The 27,080-nt window shown below is 34.7% G+C and overlaps 1 protein-coding gene across 3 annotated transcripts in view; it reads left to right on the top strand.

Moving 5' to 3' along the window:
• The window catches only part of LOC105219210 (gamma-1-syntrophin), a 149,409-nt gene that overhangs the window by 62,621 nt on the left and 59,708 nt on the right, over window positions 1-27,080 (top strand). For all 3 annotated transcript variants that reach the window (XM_054233650.1, XM_054233649.1, XM_054233648.1), the window contains exons 6-7: window positions 22,520-22,584; window positions 25,247-25,393. In XM_054233650.1, coding sequence (XP_054089625.1) covers window positions 22,525-22,584; window positions 25,247-25,393 — 207 coding nt within the window. In that variant the 5' untranslated portion in view covers window positions 22,520-22,524. The remainder of the gene's footprint in view (window positions 1-22,519; window positions 22,585-25,246; window positions 25,394-27,080) is intronic.

The raw sequence follows: 27,080 nt of genomic DNA, 5'->3' as shown, positions 1-27,080 counted from the left end.
ATCGAACACGAGGTCCGTCCTCGGTGCTTCTAACCTAATATTATGGTTTCCAACTTTCAATGGACTTTATACAATATATATGACGAATATGTGGGTCAAATTGTGTATTATATAATATAAATAAAGTTAAATAAATAAATTGCGAAAGTATAAAATTTTCGGTTACACCCGAACTTAGTCTTACCTTACTTGTTATAAAATTCAATTTGCACAATTTTTTTAATTTTTTCAAGTTTCATTTTTAATTCTGGTTCGAAGTTATTTGATTTTTTTCTCTTTCTTCATATATCTTCTTCATGTTGTTCGTTAAACCGAGTACTTACAAATCTCCGATGTTCGTTATTTAAGGTACTCAATGTAAAAAATTTGCTTGTTCGTTATAAGCGGTTTTCGTTAAAGTGAACATTCGTTATTTCGGAAAACTACTGTAATTTTAAAAGAAAAATGGTTAATAACACAAAAACTAGCTTGATTAGTGCCATTCCAACTCCACTTCAGATGGAGCAACTATTCATAAATGATAAGCGAAGTATAATCTGACGAAAGAGGCTGTCAAAACCGAGATGAAAATATCAAAGAATTCAACTAAATAATTTTGTATGGACATAAAATGCATTTGATGGAGATATCAAAAAAATTAATTCATAAATATTTATATATCCAAAAGGTCTATATGAAGTGACAAATCACGCTCCTATTTTTGTCAGCAATCAAAATTGAAATTGCGACTTCGATGCGAAGTCATTAGCTGACCTGATATTCCCAAGTGCTCCCTAAGAGTTTGATGCAATAAAAGATTTACATTTCTATTTATTATATTGCTTTTTAGACATATTTTCAAGTCAACTTTTAAAAGTTTCCAGAAACTGCGACTACTATCTCTACTACTATTTCACAATATTCTTCAATTTTCAAAAAGTAGTTTGGGTCAACAGCGTTCCAAGTTAATTTATCCTTTGAAATAATAAACAAATCTCTAGAAATTCAGAATAAAATCTATTGATATCTCCTGCTTGGAGGTCGGTTCATAGGGAGCAGGGTGTTAGATGAGTAGGTTTTGTTGGGCAAGCAAGAGGTAGTATCCTGTTGGAATTCATTGCAGGCGGTAATGTATGTGGTACGTCGCGGTCTAGTCGAGGTCTAACTGAATTGAACCGAATATTAACCGGCCAAAAGCTTTTTTGTTATGTTACCCTTTGATAATAATAATTCTGATATAAATTTACCATATTTGACTTTATCTAAACTACTAGTATAAAGAGGAAGACTATGTATGTATGTTTGTAATGAATAAACTCAAAAACTACTGTGCCGATTTCAAAAATTCTTTCACCATTGGAAAACTACTTGCTAGAATCTCTACTTTCTTCAAATAGTTCCCAGGTAAGGGTATCAAAAAGACTCCGTGATGGAGAATCTTAATCTGAAACTGAAAATCGTCCTGCAAATCATTCTCTTCGCATCGCAATCCCGTGCCAGAGAGTCGAGTAACAAGCGCTCGCAGCTGCTTGCTGAAAAAAATGTCACAATCTTGAGAGTCGAGTACGGAGCGTGTGCAGCGGGTTGAAGAACAAAATATTAGAAATATACAAGATCACACTAGGTCGTCGCACTCTGAGTGTTCCCAACGCCTTCATAATTAGAGAGAAAGACAACGGACACCAAAGACTGGAGGTCTTAATCAAGTTTTAGCTCATTACAAATAAAATATAATTTCATGTTAGAATTTTCCTCATTTTACTTTTTTATATGAACCCACGCAAGAAACGGGAAAATACATCCATATATATGGGAGTGTGTATAAGTGAGTAAAAACTTATAACTTTTGAAATATTTGTTTAAACCCGTGCGAGGCCGGAGCGGTCTGCTAGTACCACATATTTATTAAATTTTTTTCTTAATGATTTTTTTTTTTAATTTTACCAAAAAATACTAAAGATTTTTTATACACTTTGTTATAATCAATTCTTAATTTTAAACTTTTTACTAAAAATTTTTTATCCACTTTTTATTCAACACTAAACCACTGTGCATCTAATAAAAACTCGCACACAATTTCCTACAACCACCATTTCGGCAGTCAATGCCAAGTGAATTCTAACTCATGCACACACATACACCCAACCTCATTCCCTCACAGAGCTTTTATACGTTTTTGGGAATGCAAAAATTGTCTGCGACATGTTTGGAATTTCACTATTTTATTTTCCATGTGCAATTCAACGCATTGCTGCGTTACACACTTCATTGTTTCCAGCAAAAGCGAGAAATGCGAAAACATTTTTGTTCCACAATTTGCTGGCTGCTCCAGCGATGTTATTGTTCCATGACACAATTATTGCGTATGCCATTGTTTGCGCCACGAAATTGTGCTGCTGGTCCGAACCTCCACTTTGCAATGAACGAACTGCGATACAGTTTTGAGACACACCGAACTCATAACAACAGCAACAACAAGTACATGTATACAACCACTCAAAAAACAGCTTCATTGGCACCAAGTTGCGGTGTGTGTTTGTGTTGTGTTGTTGTTATAATTTCGACAAAATGCTGACATGACTACTAATTCCTGCTGGAATATATGTATTTGTGGTTGCTTGTGAATGTATGATAATTTTTCTAATTTCTTTTGTTGTTGCTGCTCCTGTCTACACCGCTGCACTTTATGTGCGTCTGTCACAACTACAACAACAATAGACAAGCGTGACTTATCGCTGCGAGATGAAGTTGCAAATTTATGCGTGCAATCTCTGCTCGATTGACGCCAGCACTGATGGTGATAATGAAGTGTCGCCGAAGAATGATTTTTCATTTGTATAGCGCTTAGTGGAAAGAATACTGTATTATTATATTTGCATTTTTTATAAACATAAATACCGTTATATAAATCGCTAATATTAAATTATCGGTATGAAAATATAAATTTATAAGGAAGAACAGATACAAATTTGTATTTTTTTTTATTATATTTAAGCAATCTTAAATTAAGCTTTAATCACATTTCGCTTTTTGCCAAACTAGTATATTCAATTTGTCATTTTAATACGAAATTTCCGCTTCCGTTACGCTTAGTCATGTTTTGTTATATTCACTTTGTGTTTGTCAAGCACAAATCCAGCTAATATTGCCAGAGCGTATAGAGACGCAAACCAAATTCTCCCAAAACACATAAGTTTTAACTGTACAAATAAACAAGCGCTTGCATCCGTGCAACGGTAAATTATTGCAGCTTCAAAGCACTAAGCATATACACCTGCACATGTCCACATATAAACCACACTAAACGCTTGAAGAGAGAACATGCACACAGTTGTTGTCCAACTGAGCTGGCTGGCAATTTACCAGCGCAACCACACTTAACAAGTCGATTTGAAATTGTCTACAAATGTATATATACTTATATATATTCAGGTATGTGTTTTGAGGCGCATAATTTCAACGGTAGGATTTATATGTGGTACAGCTACATGTGTTAAGAACCGGAAACACTTAGATAACCAAACAAATGTGCTTGACTTTTGAAGTGGGAGACAATTAGATACATATATTTTGCAATAAGTGACCAGCTCATACATATGTTCTTATATTTTATGTATGCATGTAGTATATATTATTAACTATTTGAAATCTTGCCAATGCGGTGATTGATACACATCTTGGCTTGATTAAACCTTGAGCTTGCTTGAGCTATACCCAGTGGCGGATCCACGGGGGGTTTTTGGTGTTAAAACAGCCCCTAAACTCAGAGAAAAATATATGTTTGTTGATATGGGTTTGGAATGAGGTTATTGATAAAAAAATCACATCAAATTATAAGCAATTATAATAAGTTACAAGATTTTTGTTGTTATTCATATAATTCGAACTTTCTCTACATTTGTACAAGCAGTATCGCTGAAGCTCAGTGATTAATTGAGGATTACACGGGATCTCACATTCCATGTTATATTTTCCTTGGTTTTTGAAAGAATTCTTCTAGTATTTCATCAACTGACAGATCAATATCCCTATGAATATTCATTGATGCTAGACCATTAAGCCTATCTTGACCTGTCGTAAATAGGTTTTGATTCTCTTTAAACTTGAAAATCTTCTTTCCGGTGATGCTATTGAAACAGGCAATAACGCCAAAATGCGCAAAATCTTGAAAATATTCCCTAAAGACCTTTTGTGCACTGCTTCTAATGCTGCTTGCCTGAAGTTCGCTGTTTCCACATTTTCACCTCCGCAAGAAAGTTTTGTTCTGAACAGTTTATCACCCTTTCATAAAAAGAAAATATTTCTCGAGCTTTTTTAGCGTCAAATTCGTACTTTGGGAAAAATACCAAAAAAAAAAAACGTGCCCTGTAATAACTGAATTTTCGCGAGGGAACTGCTATATTACAAATACGTTGAGTAATAAAACTTTTCGTAAAACTCCTCCAAAAAATGTTTCTGGATCTGGCACTGGCTATACCCATAGGACTATTGGATTCACAAAATGCGAAATACGTATAAAATCGTATAAGTGAACTTCCTGTTAAGTCAATCCTCAATATTCATATTTATTGCCTAATACTATCGCTTCTAATATTAATAACCGACTATTACATTGTTAACAGCAAATTTAATAAAAAAACTGCAATGTTCTATACTACAACCATGGATCAGTAAGGGTGTCAACGTTGAGTTGGTTGAAAACTCGCACGAGAGTACTCAATCTACCAATACAAGAGAATTCAAGTTCGATTGTGCTCCGACAAAGATATTTTTTTTTATTGAAATATTGTAAACCTTCACACGTATTTGTTTCATAAGTATTTCTTCTGTTAAAACCCAACGACCATTCGAAATCGGTTAAAATATTTAGGACCATCCATTTGACGGATGCTATCAAGGTGTAAACCACAAATTGGACCTGATACTTAGACAAGAAAAGTGAAAAAACAAGGTTCTACCAAATAACATAGTTCAATGGGTTTTGAGCCATTTATCTCATACGCATCGACTAAAACCTTAAAGCCAAAATGTCTTAGAAAGTCAAAAAAGGCCACTACTCTAAGACGGCATCACATATTTTTTAATTGCAATCAGCATTTTATATAGTATAACATCTGCATTTACTCTACAAAGAGTTGGATTTCAACAGTGAAATTTTTTATTATTTTCAGTTATCTCTATAAATCTCTTGTTCTAAAAGTAAAGTTGTTTTTAAATTGTTCGTTTCATAATATTGCTGCACATTCAGCAAATTACTCCAAAGCTAAGACACCAATGATTGGACAATTATAGTGTTCATAAAATAACAGGAATTTTGTTCACAAGTCAAAATTTTCTTTTAATTTGTATTATCGTGATATACTTGCCCCTAAAGCAAGATAAAATTTCAATCGGTTAGACGTGTTTGTATGAGCTTGGTGAGTTTTAAAAGTACAAACTTCACTGCTGGTTCGTGAATCCTTAGCCAAAAACAAAACCGTAATGATGGCCCAGCCTTCAAATTCGTCAGTCATGACTCCATTTGATTTTTTTCTATTTTCAAAGATAAAGGAAACCTTAAATAACTGAAAGAGCTAAAGGTTATTCCAAAAATCTAAATGGAGAGTTTTTTCGATTATTGGAAGAAGCGCTGAAATAAGTGCATATTATCGAAAGGGGACTATTTCGAGGACGTCCACTTTAATGTAGTCGAATGAAGGTATTATTTTTTTCAAAATTTGAAATTTTCCACATTTTTTGAACACACCTCATATATATGTGACTACGATTTTGATTGCAATTATTGGATTTAATTACTAATTGATTATGTAGATATATGCAATAATAGTTTCCGTTCATTTTAATAGACTTATTTAGCGCCCAACAATTACGTTGATATTAGTGTACACTGGATGTTAGAAGGCTTCCGATATGCGCAAAATAAGCGCATTGGCAACATATTTGTGGGAATATCGAAGCATGACAAGCACAAAAATGCATCAAAAGCATGTGCAAATTTGCATATAATCGATTACAGTGAGCGCGCCATAAAGCAAACAATAAAGTTTTGTAGTCTATACAAGTAAGAGTTCGAAATCAATTTTACAACAGAAGCTTCCAATAATCGCTTTTGGTTTCATAATTCCTCATCCAATATTAGTTCCTGCTATCTGGTGCACACTGTACACTTGTTCATTGATCCGCAAACCACTTAACGTCTGCAACGCGGAAATTCGAATGCACATTATTGAATGCGTTGCATCAAAAATAATATTTGATTATCATAAACATAAACACACTAAGCGGAAATGCTTATATTGTTCGATACACGTGTCCATATGTTAGCATGCATGGGGCTGCGATAACAACATGATCAGAAATTAATATGGCACAGCACTCGACACCACTCAAAATTGAATTGTTGCAGCAGATGAAGCCAGGTGGCTTCACATTGCAACTCACCACATATACATTCATATATATAGCTATACATTATATGGAAACTTAACAGCAAACGGCGGCGTGCGCTTCCGCATTAATTCAAAATCAATTTCGTACTATTCGAAACTATTTTCATTGGTCACAATTTTATTAGTATTGCCGTTCTAAAGGCAACAACAACAATTCGAATAGTGAAGAGTGAAGTGGTGGCTGATGCTGAAGATTAATAGCTAGTTGAACTCAATGCATTGTTGTGAACTGTTGTGGTTTCTATAATTTCAATACAAAATCGAATTACAAGTGAATTTTAATTTAAAGTGTTTTCAAATTGATTGATAAAAAGTAGTGTTTTTTATAGAAGGCAGGTAATTTGAAGGGACCTTTTGTGTAGTATATTTGTTAGGTTTGTCGGAAATAAACGGATTTTTTTTTATTTCTGACAATACAGTCGCTGTATTTCAGAGCGTGATGGTTGAGATCCGAATAAAAACTCGGATAAACTTGTGATAATCTAAAGGTCACTCAAAATAAAGTTCGGAAATAGAAAATACAACTCTGAAATTACTCTAAAGAGTGTAAAATTTAGGGTTTTATGTCGAGTAGTAGCGAGGTACGAAAGACATGAATCCCAAGCTAAGCCTCCTTATTTATTGAATATAAAATATAATAATCAGTTAATTAGAAATGTACTATATGTAAATGTGATAAATAAGTTAAAGAGTAAAAAACAAAATATATAGAGAATTTCTGGATAAAGTTGTGGTTTCAAAAACTATTTCGAAAGCAAAATTTGGGTATAAAAAATAAATTACTATCTTGAAATCATTAAAGTTATTTTTAGAAATTCGAAGTCGTTTTAAAGATACAGCTGTTAGAAAGTGGAGCTGTCCGGAGCGCTCAGTTGGCAGCTGGAAACTTTGAACACGTTTTTATTCAAACCGTGTTTTTCAAACATTTCTCCATAGTATCTCAAAAACCATTTCACCGAATGATTTGAAATATTTTGGGTTGAACTCAGCACATATAAACGCATGGAACGCTTAATCAAAAATTCCAAAAACTTCGATTTTTTCATAGCAAAAAACTAAAAAAACACAAAGTTCGCAATTTTTTTTTTCAATTGTCCAAAAGTCCAATTTCGTTCCATACATCTAAGCTTACAAATTAAAAGGCCGCTAACTTTTTTTGTTTCCGATAATAGCCGGAATCGTGTAGAAAGTCCGAGCCCATTTTTTCGATGCGGGGGTGTTCAGAACGCTGTAACTTATATTCACAATATTTTTAGTTCAAAATTTATATTTATATTGTCGAAATATATGTTAATAAATGATAATAAACATAAGGATCTATCTATTTACTGCTCGTAGATAAAAAAAAATTCTTAAAAATCACTAAAAAACAGGTCGTCACATGAGATGACCCCCCTTAGGAGCTTTTACCTCTGTTAACGACAGTAACAGTGAAGTAACTTGGAAGAAATCTTCTTCTTAATCTCTTATGATTGGATTAAATACAATTCAGTTGTTAATTTAGAATCAAATAGTCTATCTATAGAAAGTCTTGCCGTAAGCTCTCGGAAGAGATGACTTCCAACAAGCACAAGCAAAATCCAATACTAAATCACCTAGTTCGCCAGACCTGACTATCTGTGATTTTTGTCTGTTTCTGATACTCAATTATCCTCCGTGGCAAAAGAAAAAAATGATTTTAAATACCAAAAGGCCACCAATTAGATTCAAAAAACATAGATTATATTAAATAAATATAAAATATATAACATATTCTATTAACTAGATGAGGTTTAAGGAGAAGAAGATATTCTCTCGCTCATCTCCACCTTGAGTAACAACTACTAACAATTACGAACCGTACCAAGTTACAATCGAAAACCGCAGCAAAAAGCAAAAACAACAAAATTATCAAACACTGCTCTTTGCAAATTGTTACATATAGAAACACACGTATATACAATTATATAATTACACAAACTCACAAGGAATAAAATTACGAAATTCTCAAAAACCTACGCATTATTTGCCGCCTCTGCAATCGAAACTTGTTGCGGTTGTCATTGACTGGATTGCGTGTGCGCCATGTCCGAATGTCATTTCTGTGAAATAGTGCCAATTCACGCTTCACGGGTCAATAAACCCAATAAACCGCGATATCTGTTTATATTTAGAATTACAACGCCTTATTTAGTTGTTTACTTTTGACATTGAAACAAGTTTGCCAACATACAAATATAAAAAAGTGTGGAAAGGCAAAAATAGATATTTCATCACTTGGCTACGTGAAAGGAAGAGCTTTAAGCATATGTAATAATATAAATAGTAAGGCATAAGTTCAGTTACATAATTATTGAATTATTAATTATTTAAAAGGTGCTTCTATATATTATTCACGGCATTAACTTCCTAATTATTTTATTAAAACTATTTGTTAGACTCATTCAAAGTCATTTGAGTGTTGTCTTTTCTCTGCTGGCACTCAAAGTTTTAGATTAACAATATTACACATGCATATGTACGCTTTTATTCACTTATGAAAACATGATAAAATTCCATTATTCAAACTTTCCTCATATTAATTTACTTGTGGTTGGCTGAGAGAAACTTTCTGCAACCTCAAGCAAAGAGTTTCCGGTCAATCATGCCAACAAGCTTATGTGTATGCTATGCACACATGTGGAAAATTCCTTAGCTAGTTTTGTATTACGCATCAGCATTTAAAGCCTCTTTGCATATAATATGACTCAAATATTTTATTTTATTTTTTTCAAAAATATTCATATGTATAACACAGCTCAAAGCAATACTTATATCGTGACGGAATTTTGTATTTATATAAAGGGTGATTTTTTAAGAGCTTGATAACTTTTTTTAAAAAAAAAACGCATAAAATTCGGTTCTTTATTTGAAACGTTAGATTGGTTCATGACATTTACTTTTTGAAGATAATTTCATTTAAATGTTGACCGCGGCTGCGTCTTAGGTGGTCCATTCGGAAAGTCCAATTTTGGGCAACTTTTTCGAGCATTTCGGCCGGAATAGCCCGAATTTCTTCGGAAATGTTGTCTTCCAAAGCTGGAATAGTTGCTGGCTTATTTCTGTAGACTTTAGACTTGACGTAGCCCCACAAAAAATAGTCTAAAGGCGTTAAATCGCATGATCTTGGTGGCCAACTTACGGGTCCATTTCTTGAGATGAATTGTTCTCCGAAGTTTTCCCTCAAAATGGCCATAGAATCGCGAGCTGTGTGGCATGTAGCGCCATCTTGTTGAAACCACATGTCAACCAAGTTCAGTTCTTCCATTTTTGGCAACAAAAAGTTTGTTAGCATCGAACGATAGCGATCGCCATTCACCGTAACGTTGCGTCCAACAGCATCTTTGAAAAAATACGGTCCAATGATTCCACCAGCGTACAAACCACACCAAACAGTGCATTTTTCGGGATGCATGGGCAGTTCTTGAACGGCTTCTGGTTGCTCTTCACCCCAAATGCGGCAATTTTGCTTATTTACGTAGCCATTCAACCAGAAATGAGCCTCATCGCTGAACAAAATTTGTCGATAAAAAAGCGGATTTCACATTTCGAACCGAACACTGATTTTGGTAATAAAATTCAATGATTTGCAAGCGTTGCTCGTTAGTAAGTCTATTCATGATGAAATGTCAAAGCATACTGAGCATCACCATGTCTGAAATCCCACGTGATCTGTCAAATACTAATGCATGAAAATCCTAACCTCAAAAAAATCACCCGTTAGTACTTTTAGAGTGTCTTGTGGTGTATAGCTTTGACATCGTTACCAATGATCCAAGGATTACTGTTTACTTTGTTTTGCAAATATCCTGAGATAAGTCAGTCAGAACTAAAGTTTACTCATCCTTCTTCATATTTTTTTTTTGCCAAGAATAATTTTTAATGTTGGAAAATTTACCTGGATCTAATATGGCTCAGGAATAATCAAGATTTTACGCAAGTTCGAAAGTTATTTGGAGTACAACCCACGGATAGGTCAGGTATGTTACAGAGATCAGCAAGACAAGTAATCTGGGATCAAATCAATACACATTTAAAGGGTCTTCCCATGTGATGGTCTGTTTTTTAGTGATATTTTAGATTTTTTTTTTCTATGACCAGTAAATAGATAGAGCCTTAAGTTTATTATCCTTTATTAACATATATTTCGACAGTATAAATATAAAGTATAAGCTAAAAATATTATGTTGAACATAAGACACACCCTCCCCTCGAAAAAATAGGATCGCACTTCCTCCAAAAAAAAAAAAACGGTAAGCTTAAATGCATGGAACTACGATCAAGTGAATATAACAAAAATTGGACTTTTGGCAGACTAACATTTTATACTCTCGCAATTTATTGATCTAGTTTTATTAAGATAACACATAATTTAACCCATATATTCCGCACAAAGGCCCCCAGAATAACGAAAATTATCATATGTATTTCACATATTAACCGATTTATAAAGTATTAAGCCCATCGAATTTCTAAAAAACCAATAATTACGTATCTGAGGGCTAGAGGAAGTTAGGACCCGATTTTAACCATTTTTGAAAAAGATGCCCTCTGAATTGAATTAAAATATCTCAGATATTTACCGATATTTTCGGTGAAAAACTACCCTATGGCACTGAGTTCTTCATGTTCGATATCCGGAGCATTGAATGTATATATTGTAAAGTGAACGAATCATATTGAATTCTAAATTGAGTTATATGGGAAGTAGGCATGATTGTCAATTTCGCAAATTTTTCATACGTGTCGTCGGGGTGTCAAGAAAATATTATATGCCGAATTTGATTGAAATCGATCGAGTATCCGATTTCACCCATTTTCAATAGCAACCCTCTCACGGTCCCAAGGAACATGTGATATCTACATCATTACTCAAGTTATCCGTTGCACGTACGGAAGGACGGACAGACAGACATACGGATTTCAACTCGTCTCGTCATCCTGATCATTTTTAAATACATATCTAAACCTATATCTAACTGGTTCAGTTTTATAACTTACAAACCACCGTTACGTGAACAAAACTATAACACTCTCTTAGCAACTTTGTTGCGAGAGTCTAAAAATTGCGAATATTGCTTTGTTTGGTTTCTTTGCTACAAAAAATCGAAGTTTTGGGAATTTTCGATTAATAATAGAGCGATTTCGATTAATATTCTAGACGTGTTAAAAAAGCAATTCATTATAAAAAAAATTGTTTAAGCACATCACATGAGTTGATCCTCTCAAAAACTGTTTCTGAACAAGCCTGAAGTTAGTTCTTGTATTCGTCATATTTTCGAATAATTTCAATTTTTAAACGAGTCAAATAGGGAATAATTTCGAAACCATAATATAGACCAATTTCATTAAATTGTATTTGCACAAGTAAAGGAAATGCCAGATATTTTAACATCCTTACTGCCGTACTAAAAAATATCAATTTATCGAATCGGTAATACAGTAAATGAATGCGAAATATCATAACAGTTTTTCTTTTTATTTTCTCTTTCTGACTGCACAAAAAGCGCACTCAACACACCTCCCCTCCATAAATGGCAAACGACAGCGTGGCATCCTTTCACCACCGACTTGCCGCTGATTTGATTTGCTGCAGTTTCAGCTCGAACGCACTCGAATCACCAGCCAAACGAAGTAATTATTGGGCGCATTTCGCCCTTGTCACTGACAAACAAATGAAAAAAAGTCAAACAGACAAAGTGAATATAAGAGAGCACGGCTAACGAGTTGTGATGCAACAAACCGAACCAGCAGCAGCTCTTCACACTGCCGTTCGTTTCCTGCTCGACTTTCACTTTGCATGCCATTTCAGCTGAAATGCGAGCGACACAAAGATGATGCGACAAGTGTACTTTGTTGTACTATATGTACTCTATACTTGGGTATTTGTGTGATTACATGAACTTTCGTACCTGAAACTTTGCTAAACAGCAGTAAGTGAATGAGTTTGCCAAGTTGCCTTGTAAAAGCCAAGTCCTTACATCGATCGGCAAGGAGGCGAGTAATATGTGTGTGCTGCTTCGCATTTCTTTGCATGGCATTTTCTTCTTCGAAATATTTGCTTATTTCTTCATTTTTCTACATTTGCATTAAATATGTATGCAGCAGTAAAACATATGGGTAGCTCACGTCTTACATAATGCTTACTTGCAGCATACTTACCTGCAAACATAAATGGCCTCGCATGCCATCGTGCGCCTGCCATAAGTATGCCGTTACATGCACACACATAAAAATATTCAAAGCATATCTACGTATAAGGTATATTTATGCTTCGAATGTGCCTCGGGGCATTACAAAATGGCAAATGTGCAATGGCATCGTCTTTTGCGCGTTTTTGTTTATTGGAGCATACACACGAGCTTTTAGATTAAATTGCCATCGAGCACATCTGATTAAGGTCGTCAAAAATGAAGATACATTCCAGTCATTCTTCTCCATTCCTTTATTAGCTGGCTTGTGTTTGCTCGCCTCAGCTTGTATTTAGGGATAAGCGTAATAAGCCATCTCATAAGTAATATTTTATCAGAAAGGCTTGAATTGTACTCTGAAGAAAAAATGAGCAAAACAAGTGAGAAGGAAAGAAATGTGAGTGGAACTGAAAGAAAGAATCAGACATTTAAATATGCTCATACTACTGAACTTTGACGCAGGCGTTATTTTAAAGGCAGTATTTTTTCATAATTATAACCTTAACTTAATAAATACCATTGCAACTTTGTGGTTCTGTGAGTTCAACTATTGGTTTAGTTTGTTGGCCCATTTCTTTACAGTTATTGAACATTATTTCTCGATCTCAAGCGTTCACAATTAAACTGGAAGTACTTTTATCTGCCTACTAGTGCTATTCGGTCCAATTCAAAATTAATCAATGTTCATCTGATTTAATTGTGCTTTTCTAAGTAAAATTTCGGCATCTCTAAAGATTTTTATAACTATCTCACATTTTTTAGTTAGAGGTCAGGTTCTTTCTAACAGTCTAGCACATGTTAAAAAATACTTACAAATTTTTGTGGTCTGCAGTGAAGATGATTCTTACAAGTATTTTAAGATTTTCAGAATAAAAGAAAATACAACTAAAATCTTTCACTGCTTTATCTCCGCATTTGACATTGTACCCACATATGCATCAATCGTTACGTCCAACATTCTTTCCCATCACATTACTGTTCAAAATCAAACTCCTTATCAGAGCGGATATTACTAGTCTAATACTACGAAATTAGTTTTCTCAACCGAAAAGCGAACAGAAACCAAATATTGATATGATATAATAGATCGTTCTCAGATAACGTAGTTGTGTTTAATACTGCAGTTTTTGTTGGAGTATTATACTATGTTTACATATAACGAGATTATCTCCATTTACGAGTTTAACTCGATAATCTGTAATTAAGAAACGAGATTTCCTATACAAAATTGCTCTCTGGATAATCCGATATTATAAAATTATCTCGTTTTATACAACTAGATTTTTGGTGTTATTCCTAGGATTATCGATAATTTTGCGAAGAAAAGGAGAAATGTCAAATGAAAATGTAAACAACAATGGCCGACAGCGAGAGAAATATGTGTAATACAACAACAAATGCAACACATTTGACAATTGATAATCTCATTTGATATCTCTCATAGAGATAGAGATAGAGATAGAGATAGAGATAGAGATAGAGATAGAGATAGAGATAGAGATAGAGATAGAGATAGAGAGACAGAGAGAGATAGAGATAGAGATAGAGATAGAGATAGAGATAGAGATAGAGATAGAGATAGAGATAGAGATAGAGATAGAGATAGAGATAGAGATAGAGATAGAGATAGAGATAGAGATAGAGATAGAGATAGAGATAGAGATAGAGATAGAGATAGAGATAGAGATAGAGATAGAGATAGAGATAGAGATAGAGATAGAGATAGAGATAGAGATAGAGATAGAGATAGAGATAGAGATAGAGATAGAGATAGAGATAGAGATAGAGATAGAGATAGAGATAGAGATAGAGATAGAGATAGAGATAGAGATAGAGATAGAGATAGAGATAGAGATAGAGATAGAGATAGAGATAGAGATAGAGATAGAGATAGAGATAGAGATAGAGATAGAGATAGAGATAGAGATAGAGATAGAGATAGAGATAGAGATAGAGATAGAGATAGAGATGGAGATATAGATAGAGATAGAGATTGAGATTGAGATAGAGATTGAGATTGAGATTGAGATTGAGATTGAGATAGAGATAGAGATAGAGATAGAGATAGAGATAGAGATAGAGATAGAGATAGAGATAGAGATAGAGATAGAGATAGAGATAGAGATAGAGATAGAGATAGAGATAGAGATAGAGATAGAGATAGAGATAGAGATAGAGATAGAGATAGAGATAGAGATAGAGATAGAGATAGAGATAGAGATAGAGATAGAGATAGAGATAGAGATAGAGATAGAGATAGAGATAGAGATAGAGATAGAGATAGAGATAGAGATAGAGATAGAGATAGAGATAGAGATAGAGATAGAGATAGAGATAGAGATAGAGATAGAGACAGAGATAGAGATAGAGATAGATTATTCCTTCATACATTATTATGTTCTGATGGAATCAATTTGAGATAAGTTGTCCAGTTCTAAATACTTTGAAATACCTAAGCTATAAATTTAACAAATTATAGTTAGTTTGTGTTAAATTTTGTGTTCCAAACGAAATTTCTTGTGCCAAAACGTTGGACATGTTGAAAAAAAAACATTTGGTGTTGATTCAACCATGTCGAAAACTCAAGTTTACGATTGATATAAATCGTTCAAAAAGGGGCATATAAAAATCGCATTGCACACATATGGCTGACTTGTTCCTAATAATGCCGTACACAAAATAAATGACACATAACAATAAAAATTGACATAATGGTGGCTGACAGTTGTGCCAACCTAGGACAAAAAATTGAAATATTCTCAGCGGGAAAATTTAAAATGAGAATTTCCGGTTACTTATTTGACTGAATATATGTTATCAAAAACCCTTCTGATTTGACAGTTTTCATTCGAAAACATTTAATTTTTACCGTTTAACCTCTAAGTTTTCACGTCATATAAGCAAATGTCGCTTATAAGCAAAACATCGTATCAGAACGGCGCACAAACATATTCACGTTTGTTGACAAACATTGTAACTAAAGTCTTTCCACACATCATGTGCATATAAATTCTCTCATAAAATATAAATTAGTTTGTTTTAAATTTGCAAGCTTCTCATAATTCAAATTGCAGCAGCTGCACTAACACGCTTATGGCAGCCAAACAACTTGTTTACAAGTGGAGTTATAGTTTAATCCCACACAAAATTATAAGCGCATTTTAAAATCCATACATATTTTACAAAAGCAATTTTAACAAGTAAGGAAGGGCTAAGTTCGGGTGTAACCGAACATTTTATACTCTCGCAATTTATTTATTTAACTTTATTTATATTATATAATACACAATTTGACCCACATATTCGTCATATATATTGTATAAAGTCCATTGAAAGTTGGAAACCATAATATTAGGTTAGAAGCACCGAGGACGGACCTCGTGTTCGATATATGGGGCCTTGAAAACCTATGGTCCGATTTCGTCGATTTTTAGAATGGGGCTGCCACACTATAGACATAGTATTTGTGCAAAGTTCTGCACCGATATCTTCACTAGTGCTTACTTTATATATTGTAATGTAAACGATTCAGATTGTCTTCAAAGTTCTGGTATATAGGAAGTAGGCGTGGTTGTGAAGCGATTTGGCCTATTTTCACAACATATCATTGGGATGTAAGAAAACTATTATAAACCAAGTTTTCAATCGGTCGAGTAGTTCCTAAAGTATGGTTTTTGACCCATAAGTGGGCGACGCCATGCCCATTTTCTATTTTGTAAAAAAATCTGAGTGCAGCTTCCATCTGCCATTTCTTATGTGAAATTTAGTGTTTCTGACGTTTTTCGTTAGTGAGTTAACCCACTTTTAGTAATTTTCAACCTAACCTTTGTATGGGAGGTGGGCGTGGTTATTATCCGATTTCTTTCATTTTTGGACTTTATTAAGAAATGGCCAAAAAAAACGACTGCAGAAAATTTGGTTTATATAGCTCTATTGGTTTCCGAGATATGTACAAAAAACCTATTTGGGGGCGGGGCCACGCCCACCTCCCCAAAAAAATTACATCCACAGATGCCCCTTCCTAGTGCGATCTTTCATACCAAATTTTATTTTCATAGCTTTATTTATGGCTTAGTTATTGCACTTTATGTGTTTTCGGTTTTCGCCATTTTGTGGGCGTGGCAGTGGTCCGATTTTGCTCATTTTCGAAAGCAACCTTCTTATGGTGCCAAGAAATAAGTGTGCCAAGTTTCAGCAAGATATCTTAATTTTTACTCAAGTTACAGCTTGCACAGACGGACGGACGGACGGACGGACAGACAGACATTCGGATTTGAACTCCACTCTTCACCCTGATCACTTTGGTATATATAACCCTATATCTAACTCGTTTAGTTTTGGGTGTTTCAAACAACTGTTATGTGAACAAAACTATAATACTCTCTTTAGCAACATTTGTTGCGAGAGTATAAAAAGTTGCACGACAAACAAGCGAACGCAGCGCTGCATTAAAGGCATAATAAATTTGTAAGCTATGTAATAACATTTGCAGCAGTAAGCTGTTGGTAATAAGTACTAAATGTTTTAATAAAAAAACAATAACAATGTATAACACTGTTAAAATTATATATATATATATAATATGTAAACAAGCTCGCTTAACATAACAAGGCAATAAGGAATTGTTTACTTTAGTAACTTTCGGCGTCTATTTGTCGCCAACAGAATCAGTTACAAAGAAGAACTGTATAGAAACGAGCAAGTCTTCAATTCTGATTAGACAAGTGTCCCATCGAAGCTGAAGTACTACACAAGTCTGTCTGTCTGCATTGCTTTCAATCAACTTCACTCAAAGTCAACACACGAAAAATTTCAGCCGCGACTGAAGCAGGCAATAATTGCCATCAAAATCTGTAACACTAGCAGCTCAAATTGTGCAGACAATCACATTAAACGCATGCGAGAGGGAGAGTGTCTGCTGTGTAAGTTTCCGTTATAGTAGACAGCACGATTTGCACACACGCTCAATTAACCGCTGCTTGACATAATGGCGCCACTCACAAATTAGCACAACTTTTTTATTGTTGCTTTATTGTTGTTGTTGCTAGCTGGTAGTGAGCAGCTGTAATCATCATACACCGAAGAACCAAAAATTCCTTTTTTTTTGTTCAAACACACTACATTGCACTCCCCGTCGCAGGGTCACAGCTGTGATTGTGTGTTGTTGTTGTTATTGTTATGTTTTGAAAAAATAGGAACTATATTATGCTGACAGTGTCACCAAATGCGCTTTACTGACAAAGTTAACAAACACACTTTCATTTCCCGCACATTATCTTTCATTCTATCTTTTTCTCTCTCTCTCTCCCTCTATCTGTACTACACACTTAAAACCATGCTTTTCATACACACTCACACATGTGAATGCATTGCCATTGAGTTGACCTAAATTCGTAAGTTAAAGCGAGTACGCCACTGAAAGCATGACAAATATCTGACTATGTTCAAAGATAAGCGAACTACTCAAAAGGATATACGACGACACACATACACTCTAGTAAGCCAACAAGCATATATGTACACTTATTTATGCATTTACTTATTTATTTACACGAGTAGGTTATACTTATACTATATATACTCCTCTAAGCCTTGTATATGTATGTAGCATACTTGCAGGCGTACGACCACCTAGTTCACTGTCTGCGCTTCGAGTCGCACACGCCAGCACACACACACTTGTGACGTAATGAGGCCTTATGAAAACTTTAGTGTCCGATAACAATGGCACAACAATGAGTTCAGAACAATAAATAAATTAAGAACAACAACAACAACAAAGCCTGTAAGCAAGCAAACACCTTCAAACATACATACACCTACCTACATACATATATGTTTATACATATATATGTATTTATATATATTTATGTCACAAGTATTCGGGCTATGTCTGCGCTTTGCTGTAATTGTGACTCCGCTGCTGGCGCAAACACATTCTAGGGGTCGCTCTAAATTGCTTATTGTTTTCTTGCAGACACTTAAAAATTGTGTGTTCTTTTTTTCGGCCAGAGCTGTGCTTTGAGTAAATATAAAAAAGAAAACAGTAACAAAAACAACTATTTACAAAAACTGTGACAACGAGTAACTTTATTTTGTGTAGAACAATAGGAACGTGTCTTACTGAAATTGAAGGATTTGCTACGGAGGTTTACGGTTTTAAAACTTTACAATTGGAACCAAAATGAAGAAAAAATTCCGAATACTTTCCGAAGCTAACGTGTTCTTAAGTCCCATCCGAGACAAAGTCGAAAATGTATAGAAAAGTTCTGTTATCTACGTTAAGAAATAAAGTGTTTCCAAATGAAAAAAAAAAAACGGTTTGGGATATCAATGAAATTATTTATTGCTGTGAAAGTAAATTCGACGCCATTATGTATGGAACTCAATTCACTTTTTCATGATCACCAAGTCTAGACGCTGAACCCAGTTTTCGACGGTTTTCAAGCATAAATCGGCCGATACTGCTGCAATTTCACGCACGATATTCGTACGAAGCTCATCAATCGTCGCTGGCTTGTGAGTATAAACCATACGCTGAATGTAGCCCCATAGGAAATAGTCTAACGGCGTCAAATCCCACGACCAAGGCGGCCATTCATGAGATAACACGTACACCAAATTTGCTTTTCAATAAATTGTGACATTCGCTGTGTGGCATGTGGTGTCGTTCTTTTGGTACCACATATTGTACAAGTCCATATCATCCAATTCGGGCGATTTCCATTCACAGTGACACCGATGGGACCTAAGGCATATTTTGCTTTTTGACGAAACCATTCAGCCAGATGAATTTTCTATGAAAATCCGGATCATTTTCAGGTTGTTGCTCAGCCAAATTAACGAACGTACGACGTTTCTGTTGGTCAAGCGGCTTCAGTTCTTGCGTCAATTTGATCTTGTAAGGATGCAGGGCAAGATCTTTCCGCAAAATTCCCCACAACGACGTCACAGATATGCTCAACGCTTGAGAACGACGTGTGAGAGACTGATTTGGTTCTTTCTCCATTGATGCGCTAGCGGCAGCAATATTCTCGACACTACGGGCACTTCATGTCTTACTGCACGGGAACATTTTATACTGTGCCTGTGGATTCAAATTTTTCCACTAGACGCTCAATTGTCGATCTGGCAGGACGATTATGACGACCATAAATTTGACTTAGCGCTCTTAAAGTTGAGGCCATTGACACTAAATTTCGATAGTAAATTTGAATAATTTCCACTCGTTTTTGGATCGTATATCTTTCCATGATGAAATGGCAAACCTTACTGAAGAGAAATCTATCTGTCTAAAGCGTGGAAAAAAACATGGCGTCGTTTGATGTCAATATCGGTCTACTTTGTTAGCGTTCCATTTAAAAACTCTTTATTACCTGGAACTCCCAAAAAGGTTTTCTCAATATCACAGTCTTCGCTTTAGTTGGGGCTCATTTGTTGGTGACGGTTTGTCGTCGGTCTCTACACAACGTATAATTCCTTGACAAAACAGAATGAAGCACTACTGAAAGTAATCTCAAAGTTAAACTTAATCTCCGGATGAAGGGAGCGTGGCAACCATCGAGCCTATAGCTGAGATATGAGACATTATTTCATGTAGGATATGACCCCGTGATTTTTTAAGGGATTACATGGGTTTAAAAAAACGTTTTTTTCGGCCTTTGGAAAGTGTGCGCTCCAAGTCAGGTATTATTGTTACTCAAAACTTTAATCGCGTTTTTTTCGCAACCGTGTTTTCATAGTCATTTGTCAAAAATTTCTCGAAAACTACTCATCCAATCTTGATGAAATTTTGCACAGGTGTTCGAGATACAATTTACTAGTGCTTGAATGAAGGATTTTATTTTTTTTTTATTGCAACTATTTAAAAAAAAAAAATGTCAGGCAAATTTTACCGAAATTTTTATTTTTTTGGAAAAATGTGTGCCAAAATTCCAATATTTACTTTACGTCGTTCAAGCACGAGTTTATGGTCTTAACTTAAACACTTATTTTTGTTTTTTTCATTTCGGATGATCCTGTCAGGAGTTATGCTGACAACGCGGACGCAACTTTTATCCGAGGGGTTACCGTTCACTGGACGTCACATTCGAGTTGTTTTAAATTTTTTGTATTTCAGAAATCATTCTTTAAATATGTATATGTATATAAGACAGAAAAAAGTTAGAATTAAATAAATAATTTTTTACATAAAAAAAAAATTGAAAATAGGCAATTTTTTACACGACGAAACCCATGTACCCATTTAAGATGCCTGCCTAATGTCCAAAAACAACATTCGAATCATCCACCGTTGTTATTAATTATCTTAATATCTTTCAGATTTGATACAATACAACTGTAACTTCCATAGCAGCAATTGCTTGGAGAATTAAAGTTTATTAACTCATGTCTAAAAAATAATAATACCAAATTAACTACTATTGATACCATACGAATATAAAGCAAATTATTTGATTTTCTCCAATAAATTCATAAGTTGTAAGCTCTAATTTAGAAAGTATGTCAAAACCAGAAAATCTAATAATTTATTTGTTATAGACGACTTAACATACTCATACAATTTATCTACGATTTATATGTGTGCTAAACTGTTATTAACAACTACTTAGACTTGAGAGTATTTTCGGATTGGTGCAAACTTTGTAGCCTTCAAGGACACCCACACTTGAAGTACCACTACAAGTAGATTTATACAGAGATATACTGAAACTTACTCGTATATAATAAGTCACCATATATAAATACGTTCGGTAGAACCAACTAACTACCACTGCAATTTTGTATAACACCATAAGTAACCGCTTACATAATCTCCTTACCCTGAGTTTAGCTGTGATTTGAACTGATTTCGCCGCATTTCAACGCTGTTTATTTTTATTAAATTAATTGATTTTCTTGTTGTGAAATATGCACCTGCCACCGCATGAACGGTGGCACCTACTGCTGCCAAAACATCACAACTCAACGGAGGTGCTTTAACCAGGTGCCACAGGGCGTATACGCAACATTGTTTAGTGTGCACAATTACATTTTTGCTTTTGTTGATTTTGCATTCTGTTGTCTGTCTGCACTTCTACAACCAACCACTATTCAACTATTTAGGTTTAGTTTGCGACTTTTATTTAACCACAAAACCCGAGAGCTCACTAAGACCGAGTTCATTTAGTCAAGAGCAGATTGACACCAAAACCCTGCTGCAATGGAGGAGAGTTTCATGCAACGTTGCACGCACCTACGAAATTGTCGAGTAAGCGGTGGTGGGTAATGACGGTGAATGTCAGCCGCAACAGCGGTAATACGTTAACCGGTTGACTGACTCAGCTATCTATCATGCTGATTGTCTATGCGCATGTTTTTGCTGACAGCCGCGCTTGGCGCTGGCAAGCATTCAGCTGTGGCATTGTGTTGGTGGGCGTTTCGCCTAAGTCTACTTAATTAATTGTCGGTGGTTAGCGATTAGTATTGTTGTTGTTTGTATATATTGCTGTTGCTGGCATTTTGTAAGTTTTATCAAGGAGACGACGCACACACATCGTAGCTTCTGTTCAAATTTCTAGTGTATAATTCTGCATATGCGTATATGTATTTATGTATATATGCGTAGGTGCATGTGGGTTGTGAACTTTACATACATTATTTATTGATTTTTTAATTGGCACTTGCAGATTGAGTTCAAATAGTTTCGAGGGCATTTTGCGTACAATTCGCAATGTCATTGCTAATTACGTGTGGTAAGCCGACTAAACTCACTGAATTTTAAAGAAGTCACTACTTTTACTTATTGAATTATTGAATTGAATTGAATATGACTTGAAGTTTATATGCTTTAAATAATTCAATTTACTTCATGTATTGACTATTTCCTCTCTTTAATTACAGAAAATATGAAGATCAATGCAAAAATGGCCACCCCTATTGAGGAAAAGGATGACCAGAATTTAAAGGTAAGATTTAATTATAATTATACAGTATTATACAGTGCTTTAAATTTTCCTTGGAGACCTTACAAAATAACGACCATTTTTGTATTTTGTTATATTAGTAGGCTTGATATTTATGAAGATAATGGAGATGCCCCTTAAATCATAAATTTATTTTATCGATTGATTCGAAGTTTAGAGAACCCCTCCTTAGATACTCTAACAAAAAATCTCTAGAGCTCTTATATAAAAATGTCTGACCGCTCAATTCTCCAGTTTTTACTTCATTTTGTCTTTTGAATTTCGCGGTTATGTATAAAGCGCTACAGAGCTTGTATCTGATAACACTATACATCTTTGAAAGCTCTTGACATAACCTACAAAACGACGCTATATATGATTAGTTTGGATATTGGAAAACATCGAGTTAGACCGGCATGTGGCATCTCGTGACATCGCCCAGGAGATGGGAGTTAGTCACCAAACCATTTTAAACCATCTGCAGAAGGCTGGATACACAAAAAAGTTTGACGTTTGGACGCCGCATGGTTTGATGCAAAAAAACCTTCTGGACCGAATCTACGCCTGCGATATGCTGCTGAAACGGCACGAACTCGACCCATTTTTGAAGCGGATGGTGACTGGCGTCCGGAATTGCCCAATAGAAAGAGTGTAGTATTCCATCACGACTACGCCAGACCACACACTTCGTAAATGACTCGTCAGAAGCTATGGGAACTCGTATGGGAGGTTTTATCGCATCCACCATATAGCCCGGACATAGCGCAAAGTGATTACCATCTGTTCCCCTCCATTGCGAACGCCATTGGTAGGGTAAAATTGAACTCGATTGTGAAAAATGGCAGTCCGAGTTCTTCGCAAATAAGGAGGGGGCTTCTTCGAGGGGGTATTATGAAGTTGCCGTCTAGATGGAAATAGATTATCGAACGAAACGACGCAAATTTGAACTAAATCCGATCACTGTAACACTTTTTATAAAGCATTGAGTAAAGAGTAAAAAAGCAAGAGAGCATCGGACCAATGGTGATTTCCAAACAAACATTCAAGTTGAAAAGATTGCCCGAAATGGTCTATGAAGGAATAAAAATTAAATAAAACTCCTAATTTTGTTGTGGGCAATAATTGTGGTCACTTAATTGATGCTCTATTCTGAAAAAATAGACCAAAACAATGGTAAAGGGCTAAATAAAATAAAAATAATCAAAATGTAGTCAGTCTGTTCAAAGTTATTCAATTTATAAAACATTGACTCCTCTAAGTAACGGGTGATTTTTTTGAGGTTAGGATTTTCATGCATTAGTATTTGACAGATCACGTGGGATTTCAGACATGGTGTCAAAGAGAAAGATGCTCAGTATGCTTTGACATTTCATCATGAATAGACTTACTAACGAGCAACGCTTGCAAATCATTGAATTTTATTACCAAAATCAGTGTTCGGTTCGAAATGTGTTTCGCGCTTTACGTCCGATTTATGGTCTACATAATCGACCAAGTGAGCAAACAATTAATGCGATTGTGACCAAGTTTCGCACTCAGTTTACTTTATTGGACATTAAACCAACCACACGAATGCGTACAGTGCGTACAGAAGAGAATATTGCGTCTGTTTCTGAGAGTGTGGCTGAAGACCGTGAAATGTCGATTCGTCGCCGTTCGCAGCAATTGGGTTTGTGTTATTCGACCACATGGAAGATTTTACGCAAAGATCTTGGTGTAAAACCGTATAAAATACAGCTCGTGCAAGAACTGAAGCCGAACGATCTGCCACAACGTCGAATTTTCAGTGAATGGGCCCTAGAAAAGTTGGCAGAAAATCCGCTTTTTTATCGACAAATTTTGTTCAGCGATGAGGCTCATTTCTGGTTGAATGGCTACGTAAATAAGCAAAATTGCCGCATTTGGGGTGAAGAGCAACCAGAAGCCGTTCAAGAACTGCCCATGCATCCCGAAAAATGCACTGTTTGGTGTGGTTTGTACGCTGGTGGAATCATTGGACCGTATTTTTTCAAAGATGCTATTGGACGCAACGTTACGGTGAATGGCGATCGCTATCGTTCGATGCTAACAAACTTTTTGTTGCCAAAAATGGAAGAACTGAACTTGGTTGACATGTGGTTTCAACAAGATGGCGCTACATGCCACACAGCTCGCGATTCTATGGCCATTTTGAGGGAAAACTTCGGAGAACAATTCATCTCAAGAAATGGACCCGTAAGTTGGCCACCAAGATCATGCGATTTAACGCCTTTAGACTATTTTTTGTGGGGCTACGTCAAGTCTAAAGTCTACAGAAATAAGCCAGCAACTATTCCAGCTTTGGAAGACAACATTTCCGAAGAAATTCGGGCTATTCCGGCCGAAATGCTCGAAAAAGTTGCCCAAAATTGGACTTTCCGAATGGACCACCTAAGACGCAGCCGCGGTCAACATTTAAATGAAATTATCTTCAAAAAGTAAATGTCATGAAAGAACCGATGAGATTTTGCAAATTTTATGCGTTTTTTTTTTTAAAAAAGTTATCAAGCTCTTAAAAAATCACCCTTTATTTAAAATGTTTACTACATTGACAAAAAGTCAACTGAAATAAACTTCCTAAAAGAAAATAAACTTTATTAATATTTCCTTATCTATTCAACATTGATGATTAAAAATTCCTTTACAGATTCGCACTGGTATGGTGAATGTCAGCGATGGCAAAAGTAAACCAGAACCACTTAGACTGAATTTAACTATGGAACTAGTAACCTTACAAAGGTTAGAAGTCGTTACACCAACAAATCCACACAATGGACCACCAATGGAGTCAAAGGTAAGTAAAAATATAAAAACAAAACTACACTGATTCGAACATTATATATTACATCATATGTTTACATAATAACAAGCTTAGTCAATGAAAGAAGTTTAGTATCTAAACATAAGTTGTTTTTATACAATTTTATACCCTTAACATTGTAAATCTATAGAAAACATTTTTAAGTTGAATAGGGATTTTAGTAAATTTAAAACAGATATTTGAGGTTAAGTATAAAGTTATTCACTAAACAGTTATTTTTATTTCCAACTTTTTGTCAATAAAATTTTAAGGGGTTATACCAGTGTTATCCAAGCAAAATTAGACGATTGTCGCAATTTTTTTTTTTTAAGAATATACACGATCGACGGTCTCAATGTTTTTCGCACATAATAAGGTTTATTTTCAGCTATATTTTATTTTTTCTAACAAAAATATTGAAAAATATCGGAGTTATATATTATCTTCGGAGGTTCCAGAAAACAAAAGTTCCCCAACTTCTGACATGATTCCGTTTGAATGAGTAGCTGAAACAAAAAAATCAAAAAGATTATTAAAGTTGAAAGTGTTTCCTATGCAATGTCCTAAGATATTTGAAAATTATAAAAAATTAACATAATAGCGTAGTTCTGAAAAAATGTCGTTTTTTGCGTAAAAAATTTTACTTTTATAATGCCAAATTGACAATATTCAATCAATCAAAAAGATCGTGGGTAATCGTATAATAAATATACTCAAGAACGTTGCCGTTTAAGGGGCACACCTAGTGTGAAATTTCAAAAAAAAATCGGTTTTTTGTTGTTTTCATACTTCGTAGATTACACCTTTAAAAATAACATATTAAAATTTCAAATCGATATCTCAAATAGTTTTTGAGTTATAGCAATTTAAAGAGCAGCCGCTCGGTAACAGTGAAAACGATCATTTTATCTTTAAACGCGTTTTTCTCGAAACAGCATTTTCCGAATTTGCTGCAGTGATTACTCAAAAACAAATGATCCGATCACTATCGATTTTTTTTTCATGTTCTTTATATAGTTCTCCGTACAATGACCTATCAATTTTTGATCTGATCAAAAAATCGAATTTTTCGCAGGCCAAAACGACCAAAATTTTGGGTAAAATTCGACAATTTTTTAAAAACGCCGCCATATTGTCAATTTTTGTTTTTTTTTTTATCGTAGGTCATTGTACATACAATATTATCTAGTTTAACGAGATTTTTTGTTTTAGATTTCATCCACGGGGAAGGCCAGAATCACTGCAGCAGTGAAGGACCTTTTTTTCCGCCGCTGGAGATCGACTATAACTTAAAAAATATTTAATTTTTTTCTTCAAAAATTTCACTATATGTTCTTGAAACATGTATAAATATATACTTAAAATTTTGAAATAATTGATAAAGTATTTTTTTGATAAAAATTTCAAAAAAATCACCTTTTTTTTGCCATTACACTAGATGTGCCCCCTTAAAACTATTAAAATTATTAAAAACTATTCAAGATACGACCTTACCGCTTCGACGTGATATTTTTGAAAGTATAAACTATCAAATAAGCAAAAAATAAAAAAAAAATCGAGTTTTTCAAAGTCAGTGTGACACTTATTGCCCCTTAACCCACTGTGGTCATACCAGAGCAAGAAGTTCACTATAAAACATATACATTGTTAACTCTATTTATTTAACGGAGATTTTACATTT

The sequence above is a fragment of the Zeugodacus cucurbitae genome, chromosome 6, assembly GCF_028554725.1.
Source record: "Zeugodacus cucurbitae isolate PBARC_wt_2022May chromosome 6, idZeuCucr1.2, whole genome shotgun sequence".
Taxonomy (NCBI): Eukaryota; Metazoa; Arthropoda; class Insecta; order Diptera; family Tephritidae; genus Zeugodacus; species Zeugodacus cucurbitae.
This window is presented reverse-complemented; position numbering and strand designations above follow the sequence as displayed.